Here is a 21,188-nt window from a genome sequence, read left to right on the forward strand (position 1 = left end):
AGTTGCTTTTTTTGCAACAGCATCACACTGTTGACTCATATTTAGCTTGTGGTCCACTATAACCCCTAGATCCCTTTCTGCTGTCGTCATTCCGAGACATTCCGTGAATCTCTCCCCATTCCGTATGTGTGAAACTGATTGTTCCTTCCCAAGTGGAGCACTTTGCATTTGTCCTTATTAAACTTCATCCTGTTTACCTCAGACCATTTCTCCAATTTATCCAGATGATTTTGAATTATGACCCTAACCTCCAAAGACTGCCAACATGGGCAGTCTTTTCAGCCTGGTGTTTGTTCCACTGGAGTCTGGTTAAGAAATCTCCCTTGCTCAGACATCCTGGAGTGGCATTAGCACAAGAGTCTCTCATCTAGCTCTGTGGGGATCCAAATGAAGCATGCCAAAGCCTCAGGGGCTCCACTAGGGGTATCTGTCGGGAATTTAATCCCATTGTGACTAGATTTCTGAAGACCACGCCCTATCTTAGCCTTTCAGTGATGCCCCTGCTCCCTCAGTATGCTGCTCTGAGCCTCTTGTGACCCTAATATGCTCTCCTGGAAGACAGCAGTCAGATTAGCAACTATCTCCATCTATAGAGTGACCTTATTTTTCCTAAGGGAATAGCAGCATTTCACACTGACATCAGCTTCTTTTCATTTCATATACAAGACTTCTCCACAATTTTCACTGTGAACCCAAATGCAGAAGGAAATCCCAGATTCAGGAGAAAATCCAAATCCTGGAGGACATCTGAAGCGTCTTGAAGACCAACTTGCCAGGGACAAAGGAGTGGGGAAAGCACCATTCATGATTCATCCTCAAAGGTTTCTGAAAGGGATTAAAGCACATCTGACCACACTCCCTTGCTGGATCCATCCTCATCTCCTATGCTTGTGCGAGTCATTCCTCTGTGATACAACTTCGAGCCCATCCTGTCAGAGCCACTGCCACTTCTTGGGCAGAGAGAGGAGAAGCCTCCTTTGGATGAGATCTGCAGTATCAGCTACACTCTCCCAAGTCAATAATTTATTACAACCATAAGGCGGCTCTCCCCAGTGGAGCACTCCTCCTTCCCTTTTCTTGTCTTCTCTCCACAGACCATCGAACTTGTTCCTGTCACTGTGGCCCAGACAGTCAGTTAGCTGTCTGTTCACTTCCCAGTCTCCCCCCAGGGCAGGTGCTGCTAACCAGACCCACCACCCACACTGGGAAGCCAAGCAGCACAGAAAAAAAATTCTTCCCTGGTTTTATGTGTATGGTTGAGCCAGTGAAGACCCACCCGGACTCAGGCAGCCCTTTGGACTAGCTGGTACCGCTGGGAGCGAAGTGTAGGCTAAGCAGGTTTAGCTTCTGAAATCATTCACAGAACTGGAAAGCCTCAGGTTCTGCTTGCTAAAGCTGGAGTAAATTAGGAATAACTTCACTTAAACCACTGGAACTACAATGGCGTAAGTGCAAGGAGAATCAGGTCTACAGCACATTGTTGCCAATGCCCCCAGCCCAATCTTCCATTCTTGATTTTTTTGGGGTTTTTTAAAACTCTAATATACATTTTTATGCTACATTCCAGGATCGTTCCAGGTTTTGTCCCCCGTCTGATATTTCTAAATCATTTTTATATCAGTCCATCTATTCCCCCTTTTTATATTAGTCCATCGAGTGCTCAATTTTCAGACAAACCTCATCCCAAAAGAAGCTACCATGGAACAAATTTGGGAACATACCAAAACAGCCTGGAAAGAGACCTGCGATACAACACTGGGGAAGAGGACAAGGCATCACAAATAATGGCTCACAGCAGAAACTCTGAGAAAAGTGAAGGAACAAAAGGACAGAAGAGCTGCAGTCAACAACAGCAAAACAAGAGCAGCCCAAGTGGAAGCTCAGAGACTGTTTTCAGAAGCCAACAGAGAAGTTAAAAAGACTGTAAAACAGGACAAGAAGAACTTGTATAACCTTGCAGAACAAGCTGCAGGATGGAGAAACTTGAAGGAGCTGTATGACATGGGAATGAGCTGGACCATGGTGTACAGTGGATCAGCCAGTAGAGGACAAGGAGGGGCATGTGCTAACAAACCCAAGCAAGTAGCTCAATAGAAGGAAGGAACACTTTGAAGAGCTAATGAACTGCCTTGACCACATGGAACCTCTGGAGTTACCACTTGCAATTGCACCTCTGCAAATTAACGTCAATAGACCTACAAAAGAAGAAATCGGAAAAGCCACTGCCCATCTGAAAAGCAGAAAAGCACCTGGTCCAGACAACATGCATGCAGAAGCAATCAAGGCATGCAATGAGACATCAGTCAACATGATGCATAATCTATTTGGGAAAATCTGGGATACTGAGGAGATCCCAGAAGACTGGAAACAGGGCTACCCTATAAAGCTTCCAAAGAAAGGCAACCTGTAGTAATGCAAGAATTGGGTGGGGCATCACATTACTGTCTATTCCAAAAAATGTATTCAGTAGGATACTCTTGGAGAGAATGAAGACAGAAATTGATAGACAGCTCAGGGAAGAACAGGCTGGCTTCCAAAGGGAGAGATCCTGTACTGACCAAATAGCAACTCTCAGAATGATCACAGAACAGTCGCTTGAACGGAACTCCACCTTGTATCTAACCTTCATAGATTTTGAAAAACCCTTCGACAGCATTGATAGAGACACTTTGTGGAAACTGCTGCAACACTGTGGCATCCCATCCAAAATTACTAACCTGACCTGTTCAACGTATGAATCCTTGACTCGCCAAGTTGTTCACAATGTTGTCTTGACAGAATCAAGTGTTGAAAAAGAACAATTATTGCTTAGCATTCAGAAGATCAGTAAGCATGCTGTGATGAAAATAAAAGGCAAAATGAAGGTTTGTTTTGGCAAGCATACAGAGAACAAGATAAAAATAAATCAAAATCACAGAAAAAATAAATCTAGGTTACTTACTCCTAGCTAAAACCCTTTAAACATAATGCCTTCTCAGAGCCATACTCTAGGAAATTGTATGTTCCGCTGCATCAATCCAACAGCCATTAAAACAGTTTGGCTAGCTCTAGACAGATGCTCATCGGGGGTAAGACCGCATCACTCTAACGAGTCATGCCTACCCTATCCCCTCTATTCTTGTCCACAACTCAGGCAAATACAGTAGCAGAGCATCCTAGAAACAACATGGATATCAGTGATGGAAGAGACTTGTTAAATCTGCTACTTCATCCCTTTTTCCACAGCTAATGAAGGATTCTTGCGCACAGTATATTCTCTACTCCATTTTAAATGGCTAGTTTGTGTGATGATTGGGTGGGTGAAGAAATAAATACTGGACTTTGTACTGTTTTCCTTTCCCCAAGTTACAGTATGCAAAGGGAACAGATTTCAGGGCCAACATCTTCAGGCATGGGTGCTTTCAGTTAATCAAATTAAGCCACATTAAGACAATAAACTTAAGTGGCCTGATTTTCAGGGATGCTGAGACACGGCAGCTCCCACTGACCTCATTTGGGAGGTGCAGCTGTCCAGCACATCTGAAAATCAGACCACTTATTTAGACCCCTAACTTTAGTAATCTCAATTTGAACATCTCTTCTCTCTCTCTCTTCAGTAGTCATCTGGGCTCCATTATCATTGTAGCTGATTGCCTCAGAGTCTTTAAAGCATTTGCCCTTTCTCTGAGAGGCAGACTACAGTAATGCTAGTTTTTCCATTGCGCAGATGAGGAACAGCTGTGCAGAGAGAGAGAAGAACGCTAAGGGTACATCTCCACGAGCACTTTTGTCAGGAAAATTTTTGTTAGTCAGGCTCATGAATACCCCTGAATAGCGAAAGTTTAATCAACAAAGGTGCTGGTATACACAGCACTATGTCTCTTGGCAACATAGTGTCATAGGATATTAGAATGGGAAGGGTCCCCGAGAGATCATCAGTTCCAGCCCCCTGCCCTCACAGCAGGACCAGGCACCATCTAGACCAGACCATCCCTGACAGACGTTTCTCTAACTTGCTCTTAAATACCTCTAGAACAAAGGTGCACATTTTTAATGATGAGTCATTAATCATTGGACCAGTTTCCCAAGAGTCCTGGGGGATTTTCCACCATTGGCAGGTTTTGAATCAAGACAGGAGATTATTCTAAAACAGTGGTTCCCACCATTTTCACCAGTGCAGCCCCCCATTTGCCCCCCAAACTGTTCACTGACTCCTAATCACCCCCCCAAAGCGTTTGCAGACCCCTAGGCACTCCCTCACACCATTTGCGGACCCCCATCAAAGCCACTTCTAGCTGCTGCGTACACGTCATTAAATGAAAAAGGAAACCACCACCTAGATTTTCAGCCAGCCACTAATGACAACATTGGAAGACCTTTAATTTGAAAATAATAAGTGACTGTGTCTTTGCAATTGATTTTAAAAAATTTTAAAATTGATTTAAAAAAATCATTTGTTAAATGGAGATTCTACAGCTTATTCCAGTGCTTAACTGCCATGGCAGTTTAGGACCTTTTTCCTAATGTCTAACCTCAACCTCCCTTGCTACAATTTAAGCCCATTGCTGCTTCTCCTACCCGCAGAGGTTAAGGAGAATAATTTTTCTCCCTCCTCCTCCTTGTAACAAATTTTTAGGTACTTGAAAGCTGTTATCATGTCCTCTCTCTGTCTCCTCTTTTCCAATCTAAACAAATCCAGTTCTTTCAATCTTGCCTCATAGGTCATGATTTCTAGAACTTTAATCATTTTTGTTGCTCTTCTCTGGACCTTTTCCAATTTCTCCACATCTTTTTTGAAACGTGGTGCCCAGAACAGGACACAATACTCCAACTGAGGCCTAATCAGTCCAGAATAGAATGGAATAATTGCTTCTGATATCTTCCTTATGACACTCCTATTAAAGCATCATAGAAAGTCGATTGCTTTTTCTGCAACAGTGTCAGACTGTTGACTCATATTTAGCTTGTGGTTTGCTACAACCCCTAGATCCCTTTCTGTGGTACTCCTTCCTAGACAGTCAACTTTCCATTTGGTACGTGTGAAACTGATTGTTCTTTCCCAAATGGAGAACTGTGTATTTGCCCTCACTGAATTTCATCCTCTCAGACCATTTCTTCAACTTGACCAGATCATTTTGAATTCTGACCCTATCCTCCAAAACACTTGCAACCTCTCCCAGCTTGGTATCATCTGCAAACTTTGTAAGTGTACTTCCTATGCAGTTATCTAAATTATTGATGAACATACTGGACAGAACCAATCCCAGAACTGATCCCTGTGAAACCCCACTTGTTATGCCTGTCTAGCATGACTTAAAACACTGATAAATACTCTCGGAGAACGATTAGCCAACCAACTCTACCATCACTCATTGGATTTAATTATGCTTGCAGAGAGAGCTCTCACCTGCCAGCACAGCTGGGAGACTTTAAAGGGGAACAGCTGTAGTGGTACAGCTGTGCCTTATAAGGCATGTCATACTGACACAGCCTAAAGCTCAATGTTTCAAATGCATTTAGGCTTTGAGCTTCCAGATGGTAGGAGTCTAAACACCTTTGTGAAGGTGGGCCACACTGACTTGCCTCATGTCCCAAGGAAATCTGTGGTAGATGAAGGAAATGAACGAAGGTCTCAGATCCCAGGTTTGCACTATAACCACTGAATCATCCTTCCCTGTCACAATCTGATGCCACCAGACCAGACCTCTGAATGAAAAGGTTGGTGACTGTCAGTAGAATTTGTTTGCCAAAGCTGACGAACATCATTGGGCCTGAGTCCCCTCTCACTGCTGCTGGTGAAAAGCAGGAGTAACTCCACTGACAACCCCCAAGCACCACAGGATAAGAGTCAAATGAACCTCTTTTTCCTTTTCCGTAAAAAAAAAAAACAACTGTTTAATTGAGCCCCAGAAAAGAAGACAGCCTCCTTAAGAAATGTGCAGCAAGGAGGCCAGATTGGAATGTAATTGAGGATGGTCTATTCCCCACTGCATTTGAAAGAGTGCTCAAATTTTATATACGGATAGCAGGGGATGTTTCATGAAAGAATGAAAAAGGCATCTCAAACCAGTAAACACTGCTTTTGCAATAATGGGGGAAAATGGCTTATAAAGGTTTTGGTTAATTGCTAAAAATATGAGACCAAATCCTATTCTAAGTTACACCCCCTCAGTCTGATTTGGTTACATGGGTGTAACAGAGAAGAACCTATCCCACAGTGGTTAGATAAAGACAAAGGGTATTTAAACAATTGAAAACATGACCTGAAATTTGTCAAGACCTTTCTGTGCTGCTCACACTGCAAACATGGAAGGGACTCACTTTAATTAACGTAAAGTCTCTGCAGACCAGTGGAGATAATGGCACTTGGTTTTAGGTCATCTATTCTTAACAGGCTCACACTGGGGGGTGATCTGCTGCTAATTGACAGCAGAGATCAGTTAATGAGGTTTAAGGCCTTAGAATCCCAGGGAACAAAAATGAAGGTTCCTTCTAATTTTTCTTTTAACTGATAGATGTGAAATACCTGTTTCAGAAACTTTACTTTGGCTATGAAACCAGTTTACCAGATTAAAATCACAGCATCTGTAAAAAGTCTCATCTCTGCACAGCTGAAGGATCTCACCCAGAAAGTCTGCACTTCAAAACTTCCCGAAAAGGAAGGGAGCAGCAAATAAAAGAGACCGGTTTTGCTCAGACTGATTGGGCTAGGCACTATATAACAATGACACTACGGCCGCGTCTACACGTGCACGCTACTTCGAAGTAGCGGCGCCAACTTCGAAATAGCGCCCATCATGGCTACACGTGTTGGGCACTATTTCGAAGTTGAAATCGACGTTAGGCGGCGAGACGTCGAGGTCGCTAACCCCATGAGGGGATGGGAATAGCGCCCTACTTCGAAGTTGAACGTCGAAGTAGGGCACGTGTAGACGATCCGCGTCCCGCAACATCAAAATGGCGGGGTCTGCCATGGCGGCCATCAGCTGAGGGGTTGAGAGACGCTCTCTCTCCAGCCCCTGCGGGGCTCTATGGTCACCGTGGGCAGCAGCCTTTAGCCCAGGGCTTCTGGCTGCTGCTGCTGCAGCTGGGGATCCATGCTGCATGCACAGGGTCTGCAACCAGTTGTCGGCTCTGTGGATCTTGTGTTGTTTAGTGCAAGTGTGTCTGTGAGGGGCCCTTTAAGGGAGCGGCTTGCTGTTGAGTCTGCCCTGTGACTCTGTCTGCAGCTGTTCCTGGCACCCTTATTTCGATGTGTGCTACTTTGGCATGTAGACGTTCCCTCGCAGCGCCTATTTCGATGTGGTGCTGCCCAGCGTCGAAGTTGAACGTCGACGTTGCCAGCCCTGGAGGACGTGTAGACTTTATTCATCAAAATAGCTTATTTCGATGTTGCTACATCGAAATAAGCTATTTCGATGTAGCGTGCACATGTAGACGTAGCCTACACGAACAAAACAAAGCAGTACAGACTAACATGGCTACCTCTCTGTTACTATATCAACAAACAGTTAAACCTGTCCTGCAGAATTTGGGCTAACTGGACTGAAATGATTACAAATATGAATCAACTTGGTCTTCTCTTGACAGAAGAAGCCCACTCACTCAGCTGTTTCCTGTAAGGCATCCGTCTTCTCTTGCATATGCTCGAGTTTGTCTGCAAGCAGAGCAAAGTTCTCTGCAAACTTTGGATCTTCAAGCTTCCTAGTTTGGGTCCATTGGAGTCCCCTTACTGATTGGCATATACTGTTTCTATGACCCAGTCTAGGAAAATCAGGAAGAGTAATAGAGAAAGAGGCAGCCTTGGCAAAAAAGCAGTGCAAGATGTTGACTAATTTTTCTAACCCAAAGGATTAATCCTCATCATAAATATGCATGTTAAATTCATACATGCAGTATACATATATGTGAAGGACCACAATGCCTTGTGATGTACCATTATGACAAAAGAGATCAGCTAAGATGCCCCTGCTAACAATCTGCAGAAGTAAGCGTTTATGGCAGTGGCGTTCAACTGAAACTTACCCAATCACCACTGGCCCGCCCCCACCCCCGCCAGATTACTCATGTGGCACAAGCCACTCCAGGGCCCGAGCCACTGCTGCCATGTGAGTCACCTGGGGCCGGAGCCACACCACGGCTGGAGCTGCCACTGCTGCGCAAGCTGCCAAGGGTCCAGAGCCATGCCTCAGCTGGAGCCCACAGGGCCGGAGGAGGCACCTCCGTCACTGCTGCCACGCTTTTATCCCACCATGTGGCTGGGCGTGTGCACGGAGCAGCCGGAGGGGCACCCCATGTGTACGGCTCTCTTGCCCCATTCACTGTGTATATTGGTGAGCGTATTGGACACTGCAGGTTTATAGGAATGGGCTGAGCTTTGCTGATGGAGGGTCTCTCTTCTGGAATCCACTTTTGCTGCTAGTTTGAGGAGCTGCTGACCCTCAGGAAATGGGGAAAGGGATACCTTCTCTCAGGCTTTTGGCTGGGGGGCTAACAGTTCGTGCAGGTTGCGAGGAAAGGTTGGGGTGGAGGGAGTCATTGCTTGACACAATATTAAAGAGACAACCCAAATTCAGCAGTTACATGAATTGTGCTGAAAACTGTATGTTGAATTCAACTCCAAAAATTTTCGGGAAGAAGGGGCATCCGGAAGAAGGACTTCTTTCTGGAAGCCCCTCCCTGGGGCTGTGCTTCTACACGGCATTTTGGAGTCTGGAAGAACAGTCTTCCGGACTCCAAATCACGTGACGTTATGATAATGAGGTGTGGGGAATTTGCATCCACACCTCATTAGCATCTTTTGCTCCATGTATTAGCATGCCTCTTCCAAAGGAAGTGGCCTGTGTAGAAATGGCCTTAGGGTCTGTCTACACAGCAGCCTTATTCCAAAATAAACTATTCTGGAAGAGCTATTCCAAAAAAATACTGCTACACACAAAATGAATTTTGAAATGGCACTTAGCTATTTTGAAATACAGTGTCTACACACACAGAGCCTATTTTTCCAAATAGAGCCACTGGATGTACTATAGCTTATTTTGAAATAGGCCTATTCGCTATTCTAACAGCACCTGTTTTGAAATAGCACTATTCCTCATGAAATAAGGTTTACCAATTTCGAAATAAAACCATCACTATTTTGAATTTATTTCAAAATAGCAGTTGCATTGTGTAGACACTAGGATAGATACTTGGCTATGTAGACCTACCCTTGCTGTTCAACGAGAAGAAGCACTCCTGGTTTGGATACACACAGCTGACACAAGCATCGTAGCGTACACATGCAAAAGCACGCGAATTCTGGCACATGCATCCTAGCATGACTTCATTGTGTAGTACTGTACAAATTTGCCTTCACACAAGGATATTGCATAAAGAGAGATACTTCCATCGAAAGAATCCCAAAACACCAAGAAACTCTATACTCAATCCTGCTTCCTTAGGAAGGTAAAACTATTGACTTCATAGGTCTGAGCATTTTATGTACTGACAACATCAAAGAAACATAGTCACTGGTGTTGTGAAGGTCAATGACCTGGTAGAAGCTACATGAAAGTGAGAGGTAGAGGATGTTTTGGCCAAGGTAGCAGGGAAAATCCCTACTCTTACAAAAGATGCTATGGGATCTTTGATGTCCAAGCAAAGCAAACAGATCACCTTCATTTTTTAGGCCGTGTTTCAAAGCCCACCTTAAAGAGCAAAATCACTAAGTTAATTCCAGAAACATAGCTACTCTACACAGATGCTGAAAAGCTAGGTTGAATTTATGCTCCTTGGGAGTTTAAGAATGATAAACTTGATGGTTACACACTAAGCCATAATGTTAGGAAATGTAAACTTGTAAAGACTAGTCTTCGTGGCAGATTCCATCTAAATTACAACTTGAATATTGCCCATAGCTCAAATCCTGCCCACATAAAATACCTATAACTATAGCACAGTGGTGCTTTTCACTTGAGTTGGCCTACCCAAAGAGGGACAGCTGATGAGGTCTGCTATTTTAGTTTGCTAAGTGGAATAGACTAAAACTCAAAGTCAGCAGACCTCATCAGCTGCTAATACAACCAATCTGTGCAGCCAATGCAATCATTCTATGCAGCTCATTTTACAGTGAGGGAGTAAATAGAGTTACTTACTTTCAAGTTAACTATTCAGTGAAGGCATAACTGACTTCTACTGCACAAAACTACGGCAATGTCTTTGCTAGCGAGCGTATAGTACTTCGGCTGCATCCATGAAGCTGCGCCACTTTAAGATCACTCATGGGCTTGCTCAACGCCAATGTCCAGGGGAGAAGCTCTCTCACTGAACTAGCACTGTGCATACTACCACTTACGCTGGAGAAGATTACATCACTCGAAGGTGTGTTTTTTCCACCCTCCTGAATGACATAAGTTTTCCCTACCTAAGCGGTAGTGTAGACATGGCCTTAGCAGAGTGTAATGCCTAGGTATTAAAAAAGCTGGTGGCCTGTGCTCAGAGGGTCGGTTCTCAGTGTTAAGAATCTTTTCTTGATAATGAATCTAGATTACATCTAAAGCCATTTGCCAGCTCAAATAAACTGTCTCTTAAAAAGATACAAAATTAATATGGGGAGAAGTTACTTCTTTAGAGGAGAGAAATATAAAGTGTTACCCACTGCAATTGAGACAGCACTTATGACAGCTCCCAAGTAGCCCTGGATGAACTTGGATGTTGGAGAAGACTTTGGAAAAGAAAAACAAACAAACAAAAAAAAGCATTTCAACACAGAATTCTGGTTACAAAAACAATTCTGAAACATTATGACTATTTAAAACCATGGTGTGCAACCAGTTCTGAAGCAGGTGACCACTGCTATAATGAACGTGACACATTATTCTGAAAATACATTCATTATTTAAGCCAATACATTCATTATTTAGTTACACTCAACTGGCCAAACAGCCACATGTGGCTAATGGATTGGACACCATGATTTTGTCACATATGCTGGTTTATATGTGGCCCTGTTAGCTAGTGGGATTGCCAAATGAACAGGAGTGACAGTCTGATAGGAGCAGGATAAAGCAGCAGTTTATCAATTTGGGGGTTGTGGGATGTGTTGTGGGGCAGGGGGTGTCACAACTACAGGACTGGTATTAGGGGTTGGCAAGAAGGGCAACGCCACAGGGCAGCAGGGGCTGAAGCATGTAACTTAGCTTTGCAGTGCCCATTGTGGTCTTTAAGTAAGTTGAAATGTGGGGCACGCAGGACAAATCGGACTTCTGAAAGCAGTACAGAGGTTGAGCGCCACTGGGTTAAAGCAGTGGCTCACAACCAGGGATATGCATACTCTTACGGTATGCCGAGATCTTTATAGGGGTACATCAACTCACAAGATATTTGCCTAGTTTTACAACAGAATACATGAAAAGCACTAACAAAGTCAGGACAAACAAAAACTTCAGATAATGGCCCGTTTAAACTGCTCCATGTACTACACACTGAAATGTAAATGAAATACGTATATTCCAATTGATTAATTTTACAGTTATATGGTAAAAATGGGAAAGTAACTGTTCAGTAATAGTATTACTGTGACAGTTCTGTATTTTTATGTCTCATTTTGTAAGCAAGTAGTTTTTAAGCAAGGTAAGCCTTGGGGTATGCAAAAGGAATATGGTGGTCTGGAAAGGTTGAGAGTTAAAGGTCCTGGGAAATTGATTACTTAGCCCCAGGCATTTACTATTTGTCCTGGAACTATTATGTGTAAATTTGATTTGGCAAAATGACAGAGCTATTCCCACACGCACACGTTATTAACCTAAAGCTATCTGATTTAACTATAGGTCTTTGAAAGGTTATCTTGACCTGACAAGTTCTTTAGCTTTTAATGAGAATCTATTACATGTAAGCCAGATGGCTTGTCGTTCACTTTTGTACCTTCAGCTGGCTGACACCACAAGAAACAGTGTAACAACATAACAGAGTTTGTGGAGGTAGGCGAAAAGGAAGACTAGAGGTAAAGAATGACCCTGGGATAGTAACAAAATGGGGGAAGGACTCCCAACAAGGCTTGCATATTTAATCATGAATTCTTTTGTCATAAAAAAAGCCAGATATCTTTCATATTAGCTGTTTACTATTTGCTAAATCAAGTCACTTCTTACCAACTGGGCCAGCCCAGTAGCAAATTACAGTTGCAGTAAGAGAACAAGATCTGGAAAATAAACTGACTTATCTCCCCAAATTCAAGGGTGCCACATGTACTGAAGAAGAGAGAAGCTTCGTATCAGCTAAAAGGCCCAGAAGCTCCATGTTTAAATGCTCTTGAAAACAAGAGCATTAGATACAGGAGGCAGGCCAGTACAGCTCCTGTCCCAGCCTTAATAACCTCTGCCCCTGCACCGCTAAAAATCTGGATGGACTCTAGGACCCTGCAGAACTCCTCTAAGAAGTTATCCTGCCATGAAACGTTTGAAACCTGTCTGAAGGTGCGGAGTGAATATCGCCAAATCACATTAGCAGATGGTTCTTATTAGTGCTAACCAGCAGAGATTAGAGCAGCTCACTGGGTAAGAAGAACCAGCATCTAGAGCTGAGATGTCCTGCTCTGGGAAATGATTTTATATCTGGTTGAGGTCACCTGAGTTCCTAATAAAGTCAAAGGCACTCAGATGGAATTATATACAGAACACATATATTCTACAGAGCAGAACAGGAATGACATGTGCTTATATCACTCAAACCCAGGCCAGCAACACCTCCGATATTCTGGAACACTGCCCCTCTGTGAATGGTGGTGGGACATAGAGAATTTGAACAAAAACTTGTTTCACTAATTACTGAAGACAATTTAATAATGCAGTCTCCAGAGAAGGGCCAATCCATAAATCTGCTATGGCACCTAGCCTGCAGCTTCTGTTAAAGTTCAAGTTTTGGGGATTACGACTTCAGTGTCAAAACAGATCAGACCAGACTTACTGCGGGCACTGCCCATGCAGCACTTCCTTACCTTTGTTGCATTTCGGTTTGCATAGTTGACACATGCGTTGTGACTCTGATTCAACCACTACAAAGGAAACAAAAGGGAATAAGACACAAACAATTATTTAAAAAATCAGAACAAATACATTTGTGTCCTTACTGCTGCTGCAAAAACCAAACATGTGATACAGAAAAGTCCACTTTATCCAATTATACCTCCCACTGGGTCATGGAAGCTTTGAGATAGCTAGAAAACCGGCACGTCTGTAAAAGTACAAGCATAAAAGAGAGGAAAAGTACTTTCAGAAATGTACATTATCCACCCTGCACACACACACACACACACGCATACAAGCTACTGGCATCCCTGCACCTTTCTAAAACTCTGTGAACATTTGGAGTACAATCCAAAGCCAAGTGGGGGGGGGGGCTTTTAATTGATATCAAAGGACAATGAAGCTGATCCTCTGATTACAGTGCTAAATATTGTAACATTTGAAAGGGACACATCAGATAGGTTAGACACTAACTTTAGTGAAGTAAGACCTCCTTGAACAATGCACGGTTTTGCTGATGTGGACAGCACTGTGCTGGCTGGAGATGCATTCCTGGAAACAAAACTACTGCCCCCTGGGGGTGATATTTTTTTGTTGACTGGACAGTCCTCTGCCAGCAACAAAGAGGGACTCCAGTGCACATCGTACAACAGCGTGGCTGCAGTGGCACAGCTGTTTCATTGTAAGGTTTGCAGTGTAGACACAACCTAAAGCTAGAAAATAAGGACATGCCTTAAACAAAAATGGTACGATTGTGCTAAAAACTAATCTAAAGCTGGAAAGATCAAACCTTCTCTACAATTCTTTTCATAAATATACCGTCACTGAAGGGTTGCATTCCGTGGTAATTTTAACATTAAACTTTCTTCTTCCTGCCCTGTTCCAGGATATCCTTTATAGAAAACAGCAGGATATTACAGGTCTTAACAGCCAGTCCTTTAGACATTCACTAAACTCAGTGGTTCTCAAACTGGGGGTTTGTGGGAGGCTGGTCTGGGGATCATGAAAGGATTTAATGTACCACTTCAGGGACAATGGCCTGGATGATCTATTGGTATTTCCATCCCTCACTTCTAGGACAGCACTCACTCAATGGAAGTGTGCAGGCAACAGTACTGGCAACTGGAGGAGAGTAGCGCCACGATTTTGAACTGAAGTGCTTTATCCACAGCAGCTCTTGTGAATGAAAAAGAACTATGGTTCCCCACCCCACACCCAAAGCAGGAGCCAGGGGCAATGTAAGAGTAGGGTACTACCAGTACTTCTCCCAGCCAATGGCCAGAATCGGAGAGAAGAGAAAGAAGAGAAGGGCAGCAGTCACCGAGTGGTGAAATGTGAAGAGGGCATAGACACAGAGAGATCTAATTGAGAAAAAGCAGTAGTGGTGGACCACAGGTATGGTCTTCCTATTGGCCTCAGAAACTTTCCCATCGAGGAATACAGCAGGCCACCAAAATTTGACTTTTATACAAAAAGGAAAAATGTTTACAAGAAGGTTGTTTGGCAATAGGTGCTGGGAATGGCCTTGGTTTCCAAGTGCGTCTTTTTATAAAGCTCCACTAATCCAACTTCATTGAAGTGGCCCATTGAACAAAGGTAGGGAACTTTCTGTAACAGGGCCTCAACCCAGGTGAAATTGGGTTTAATTGAGGACCCAGTACTCAGCCCTGCTTAGTCACCATCCCACAACTCCACCCCAGTTACCAACCCAAATCTCAGCTCCAAAATACAAAACTGGGACAAGAGTTGCTCCGCTCCCTTCCTACCTTAAGCCGTCTTTGGAATGGGGATGGAACCCCTGCTATCCTCTCCCTGGCTCTGCTGTCTTCTAGGATGGCTGGTTGATACACTTCTGGACTCTTCAGAGGGTGTCTGGCTGGCCCACTCCCCCTTTCTGCAGTGTTGAAAGGGGGGGCAGCAAAGGTAGTAGGGTCACTACCCCCGCATTCAGGAAAAGATCTCCTGGAGGGAGGATGTTCTGCACCACCCCTCAATTCAGCAGAAACGGGACCCCAGAGGCTGAGTGGTCCCACTCATGCTGCTCCAGTGACTGCTTACCTCAGTCTGGGGCCTGACATGCCCTGGACTGCAACATGCGTACTCAAGGTGCTGTGGTTAAAGAGTGTCAGTGCAGGCACATGGGGCTGCTCTTCTCCAGCTGCTGGTCAGTACCTGAGAAATAATACTGAAAGGAAAGAAGAGGGGAAAGAAACAGAAAGGAGTCAGAAAAGCAGGAAAAGGAAGGGGAGAAAGAATTGGAAAGAGGGAGGGAAGCAGGGACAGAGGAAGAAGGAATGGAGGGAACACGAATGGTGGGGAGGGGCAAAAATATGCTTGCTGGTGACCCTCTATAGTTTTTGTACCACACATTAATCTGGCATGTGATGTTTGCGTGAAGGACTCCCAAAAGCAATCTCTTCTGTTAACTCTGTGACCTGGGTCCTTCTGGTTTGACAGTGGGACCAGCAGGCCATCATAACCAGAGAAAGTTTGTGAACCACTGATGTAACTGCAGCCTCCCAAGTGCGCTCGGAGCGAGTCAAGTTGAAGGCTATAGCCCTTTTCTTTGCTGCGGGCTGTGTCTGCATCTGGTATGAAGCAGTTAGAATCCTACATTTTACATGCTGAAATTACCTCTACCTAAGCACAAGTCACTGCCAGGGAGTTCCATGCTGCTCCACTCTTGGAATGGGACTTGACATTTGTATATTCTGTCAATGAATTTCTCCTAGATTGTGCTCTTGTGAAGTGGTTTTTTTTTTTTTAAAGAATGCTCTTTCCACTTCCAGATAAGGATTCTGACACCCTTATTTATACTGAGTAAACGGTATTTTCTTAGCAACATGCCTCACGTAGCATCAGACCAGGATTCATCACTGAATTTGGTCTGCACATGATGCAGGTTCAGCATATGAACTCTGTGGCCATCACTTACCTTGTTTACCTTAAAACAACCACAAACTACTAGGATATGCTTATATTTTCTGTTGTCTGCACATACGCTTTCCAAAGTCCTAGACAGTTGGCATTTTGCCTGGATCTTCCATGGCTGGCTTGACATTTTATACCACTACTTACTTGGAAGGCAATAAAATGGAAAGATTTTTAAGCACACTTTAAATAAGCCATACTATTCAATTGTTCAGAATTGTTTAACTGGGATAATATTAACTATCGATAAAATTCTTACATGCACACACAAACACACCCCTAAATAGCTTTGTGTAAAGGAACTACATAGGAGTAACTGTAGAAACATTAGCCAAGCCCCTGGTTCCTATCCTAAACCCGACTCAGCATGCAGAACAGGCATGGATCCCAGCTGCCAGCTGATGCCCATGCAACCGGGGGGGGGTCTTCTGCTTGTAAACGCTGGAGACACCACTGCCTTTAGGGACCATCTGCAGCCTCAGAGTGCTGTGGATGAATTTCCCTAAGGAGGACTTACCCGCGAAAGCTCATGACCTAATACATTTGTCAGTCTTTAAGGTGCTATAGCACTGCTTGTTACCTAACAAAACAGGCAGTGTAGTTGTAAACACGTTGGTCCCTCAGAGACAAGGTGGGGGAAATAACATCTTTTAGTGGACCAGCTTCTGTTAGTGAGACACAAGCGTTTGAGCCACGCACTGCTCTTTTTTCTAATGTTATCGCTCTCACCAAGAGGAGGAGGTCCCACAAAAGATATTAGCTCCCCCAGCTTGTCTCGCTAACAGAATACTTTCTTTCCAACATCCACAAAGGCTGGAGCTTAAACTACTTGACAGAACGTCTTAAAAACAGCAGAGGTGCAAGCATCAAGGACCAAATTCCCTTCTCCATGGCTGTGTGCTTTGTTTCATCATTTACACTTGAGCAAAGTGAGCATAAAGTAATACCATTTGGACTTAGCATATTTTACACATCCTTTATAAAAGTGTGAATGATAACACAATGTGCTGGGCAGTAGAGAACCAGCTCCACAGGTTTATTTGCAGAACCCTCCAGTCCTACCAAAAATTTCCAGTTACATCCAGCCATCCTGTCTTCTAACTAAGATGCTCTTGATGCAGAAAGGTGAATGCGTCTTATTCACACTATCCTTGGTTTTTGGGTCTGTGCTGATGAGGTGACTCAAGTATGCTTTACTTTTTGTCACAAAAGTCCGTAGACTCAACGTGCCGTGGCAGAAGATTGTTACCTGCCAAAAAACAGTGGTTGCCAGCGTCTGGTTTGGCAGGAGAAGACCAACAACCTACAAGAGAGAGGAACGATTTAAAAAACACAAAAGGAGCATAATGAATACACTGTCGGTTGGTTTGTGGTGTTTTCCTTCACATTAAGCACACTGAGATGCTTTCTACCCACCTATTCATGTGGGGCAACAGGTGCAGAATATATCTGCTCCATCAAGGTTCACGATTAGAACCCTACATATCTGTGGATATCGGCTTTGTACCTGCAGGTATCTGCATGCACAGATGCAAACATCTGTGGCTCATTTTTGCGAATACAGATCTTGTATATGTGCAGGGCACTATTTATAATGGAGTTCAGTACCATACAGAAGAGCAAGGTAAAAGAAAGAGAGCAGACATCTAGAAAGCAGGATTCTCTTTCCACCTTTGTCCCTGACTTTCCCTTAACCTCTGTGTACCTCAGTTTCTCCATCTGCAAAAAGGAGATGGTTATGCTACTACTCTCATATGGATGAGCCTTAATTACTTTTGCAACACTCGTTGAAATCCTTAGACAGAACTTCAGACAGAAGGGCAAAATATTAGAAGCTGTATTATTCTGAGGACTAATACTCTGAGGGGACTTCCCCTGTTGGTAATGAATTATTTTACCCAAGTATCTGCTGGAATAGGATTTAAATATTGTATTTCAGAGAAATTCACAACTAATTTCTCATTGTTTATGGGTAGGTGGGAAGGTTTTATTTGTCAATACATTTATGGTTTCATCTTTTAGAAAGGCAGCAAATGTTGAAAAGAGATCGGATTTTCTTCTAAGAAAAGAGGGAACTACCATCTTGAAGTTCAAGTGCTGTAATCTGAACCTTAGCTGGGACCAGTGGTTTTAACGATCATGTGGGTTAGATGGTTAAAATATTCCAGGGCATATACCTTACAGTCACAGTTACAAATATCCTAGAGGTCCAAGTTTGGGCCATGCACTTAGTTCCATACTCCCTGGACCAATAGGGGTCGGGACACTTTACCTCACACAGGTATGTAGGGAGATGCAAAGAAAGGCTGTGCCTCAATCCACAAGAGAAAAGGTTACCACAATGCATGGAACTGATGGGGGACAGAAAAGGAAGCACAGAGGCAGGAAACTCCTGTGGCTCACTCTCAGACAAAGCTCCCAGCAAGATGAATTGCCAGTGAGTGGGTAGATACAATGCGATACTCCACATTTAATGTTTCCCTCCTCCAGCTACCTAATCTTCCAGAAAGTCAAGTGAAAAGACAAGCATGGATTGGTAATGTAATGTAAGACACCAAATGAAAAGCCAGGCCACTTTCCTTTGTTCCCCCAATGTGCGCAGCTTTTATAGGCCCATGTTCCCATGAGAAACCCCCGTTCCCCATGAGAGCACTCTTCCCTGGGGGCTAGAAGACAGTCGATTCACCCATGTTCTTGGCCACTGGGCCAGGTCATCCTCTCTGATTTTATTTATGCCAAGGATGAGGGGAGAGTAAAACCTGATAGAACAGCCAAAAGAACTGGTCAAAAAGAAAGATGAGCCTACAATTTGCACTCTTTTTGGGGGGTATAACTCACATGCTAAGAGTCCAGAAGAAACAACTAACAAGGGGGTGGCAAAAGGGTTGCAAGGGATGGTTTAGTTTACACCTTCCTGTTAGTTGCTTTTTCCTCCTACTTGCGTTCTTGAAATATGAGTTACACCTACTTTGCATGCCTGCTGAGTGCCAAATCCATGAGTTACACTAACTTACCATTTACACCCAACACATAACACCAGGATTTACATTATCAGCGAACTTGGCCCAGACAGTTTCATAGGAGTTGCGCTTCACTCCAACAGGCTTGCATTTGGCTCCAAGAGCCGATAGGTTAGAGGCTGAGTAAGAGGAGGCAGCTCAAAATGTTAATCATTTATAATCTGAACCTCAGGGGAAGAAAACAAGAAAGACTACAAGAAAATGAACACCCAAAATCTGCATGACTGAAAGAGGCACATTTAATGCAAACTCTCCATATGTGCGAGAGCCTGCCAAGGAACGTACAGCTTCACTTTTAATTACTGTCAGGGAAAAAAGAGCTAAAAATGAAAACAAAATAAAGAACCCTAAACACCAGAAATATGTCAACTGCAGAATCCTAATTGCTTGTCTAATGTGATGGTCATTGTGGCTTTGAAGCCAAGGCATATAGGTGGTTTCCCTAAAATTTTCTGATTCTGACAAGACTCTAGGGGTGTGTCTACACGGGCACAAATCTTTGAAATAGCCAAGCTAATGGCCATTTCGAAGATTACTAATGAGGCGATGAATTGAATATTCAGCGCCTCATTAGCATTAGGACGCTTCCAGCTGAGGCACTTCAAAAGTGCACCGCTCCACGTGGCTACACGAGAGTCCTTTTCAAAAGGACCCCACACCTTTCGAAATCCCCTTATCCCGCTCACTGATCGGAATAAGGGGATTTCGAAAGGTGCGGGTCCTTTTGAAAAGGACCCTCATGTAGCCGCACCGCGCTTTCGAAAGCGGCGCTTTCGAAGCACCGCAGCAGGAAGTGTCCTAATGCTAATGAGGAGCTGAATATTCATTTCAGCGCCTCATTAGTAATCTTCAAAATATGGCTATTTCGAAGATATGTTCCCGTATAGACACAGCCTAGATGAAAGAAGTCAAATGGGAGGAATTAGCAAGTGAGATCTTTTTTACTCAGGAAACTAAAGTCCTTTCCTATTGGTTAAAGAAACTGCATTTATCTACGAGTTCATATTAATAATAGTACTCAGCTCTTATTTACTGCAGTATTGCCAATCCCAGCAGTCAAAATCCATCAGACCCCATGAGAGGAAGAAAAGACAGAGACTCACAATAATCACACAAAGCCAGAGGCTGAAACTTTAAGAAGATTACCAAATACCATGAGACTCTCAGTGAAGTTGCAGGAGATGGTAATACTGCTACCGCTTTTCCTCGCCAAATACATTACCAAGAGGGGCAAGTATCATTCCCCCCTTTCACAAAGGGCACAGCATGGTAGAACTCACTAGCCAGATGATGCACAAACAGGCCTTGGACCTTGGTGACATGGCCCCCACTCCAGTGATCTACCCACTGAGCTACGCTGCTGAGTTAAGTAAGCTCAAAGGAAGACTCTTCCTAAGTTGGTGTCTTCTCATAGGCTAGAACCACCAAACTGCTGCAGAGCCATGTTGTTCGAGGAAATCCCATCCCCCTATGTTCAATGTAAGAGTCAAACTGTTTTTATGCTAGTGCCGGCTGCCAATTTTGTCACTAAATTTCACAGATAGATTGGCATAAATGTTACATTTTAATTTTAACATTTGAAAATGCCTCTTTTTAAAAAATGACAAGAGGTTCCAGTTTATCCTTTACAGCTAGCGAAATGGGACTCATCTGACAGCTCTCAGCTCCTCTGACAGCTCTGGATTTGGGCCGATTTAATTGTCAATTTGATCGTTAACTCATTTATGTTTAACCTAATTTAAAAAAAAAAATTATGCTCCACTCAAGTTATCCCCCAAAATATTAGCTACAACATATACACAATAATCATTTTGACCTCTCTACTGTGGTGACCACGTTATTACCCTTGCACCTTACAGTGATAGACTCAGGAGCTCAATCTGTTTAGTTTAACAAAGAGAAGGAGTGATTTTATTGCAGTTTATAAGCACCTGGTTATGGAACAAATAAGTGATAATGGGCCCTTCAGTCCACTAAATGAAAATACAACATAATCCAGTGTCTGGAAGCTGAGGTCTGATAAATTCAGACTGGAAACAAAGTATGATTTATTTACAGTGAGGGTAATTAACCACTGGAACAAGTTACTAGGGGTCCTGGCCAAAGTTTCCTCTACTTTTTTTCCCAACAATGTGCAGAATAAATTTTGCTGTGTGCACTGAGGCCCATATGGATGTACACCACCACTTTAAACTCATATTGCTGTAGCCGTGGCATGGCAGCCCAACTCCTTGACTGTCCAGGAGGGAAGGTA

General features: G+C 43.5%; 1 protein-coding gene across 4 annotated transcripts in view; it reads right to left on the reverse strand.

The window, feature by feature from the left end:
• The window catches only part of SFXN5 (sideroflexin 5), a 208,032-nt gene that overhangs the window by 107,764 nt on the left and 79,080 nt on the right, over positions 1 to 21,188 (reverse strand). For all 4 annotated transcript variants that reach the window (XM_074992204.1, XM_074992205.1, XM_074992208.1 and 1 more), the window contains exons 7-9: positions 17,164 to 17,217; positions 12,956 to 13,012; positions 10,619 to 10,684 (exon numbers count right to left, since the gene is read on the reverse strand). In XM_074992204.1, the coding sequence (XP_074848305.1) occupies positions 10,619 to 10,684; positions 12,956 to 13,012; positions 17,164 to 17,217 (177 nt within the window). The remainder of the gene's footprint in view (positions 1 to 10,618; positions 10,685 to 12,955; positions 13,013 to 17,163; positions 17,218 to 21,188) is intronic.

This window comes from Carettochelys insculpta, chromosome 4 (assembly GCF_033958435.1).
Source record: "Carettochelys insculpta isolate YL-2023 chromosome 4, ASM3395843v1, whole genome shotgun sequence".
Taxonomy (NCBI): domain Eukaryota; kingdom Metazoa; phylum Chordata; order Testudines; family Carettochelyidae; genus Carettochelys; species Carettochelys insculpta.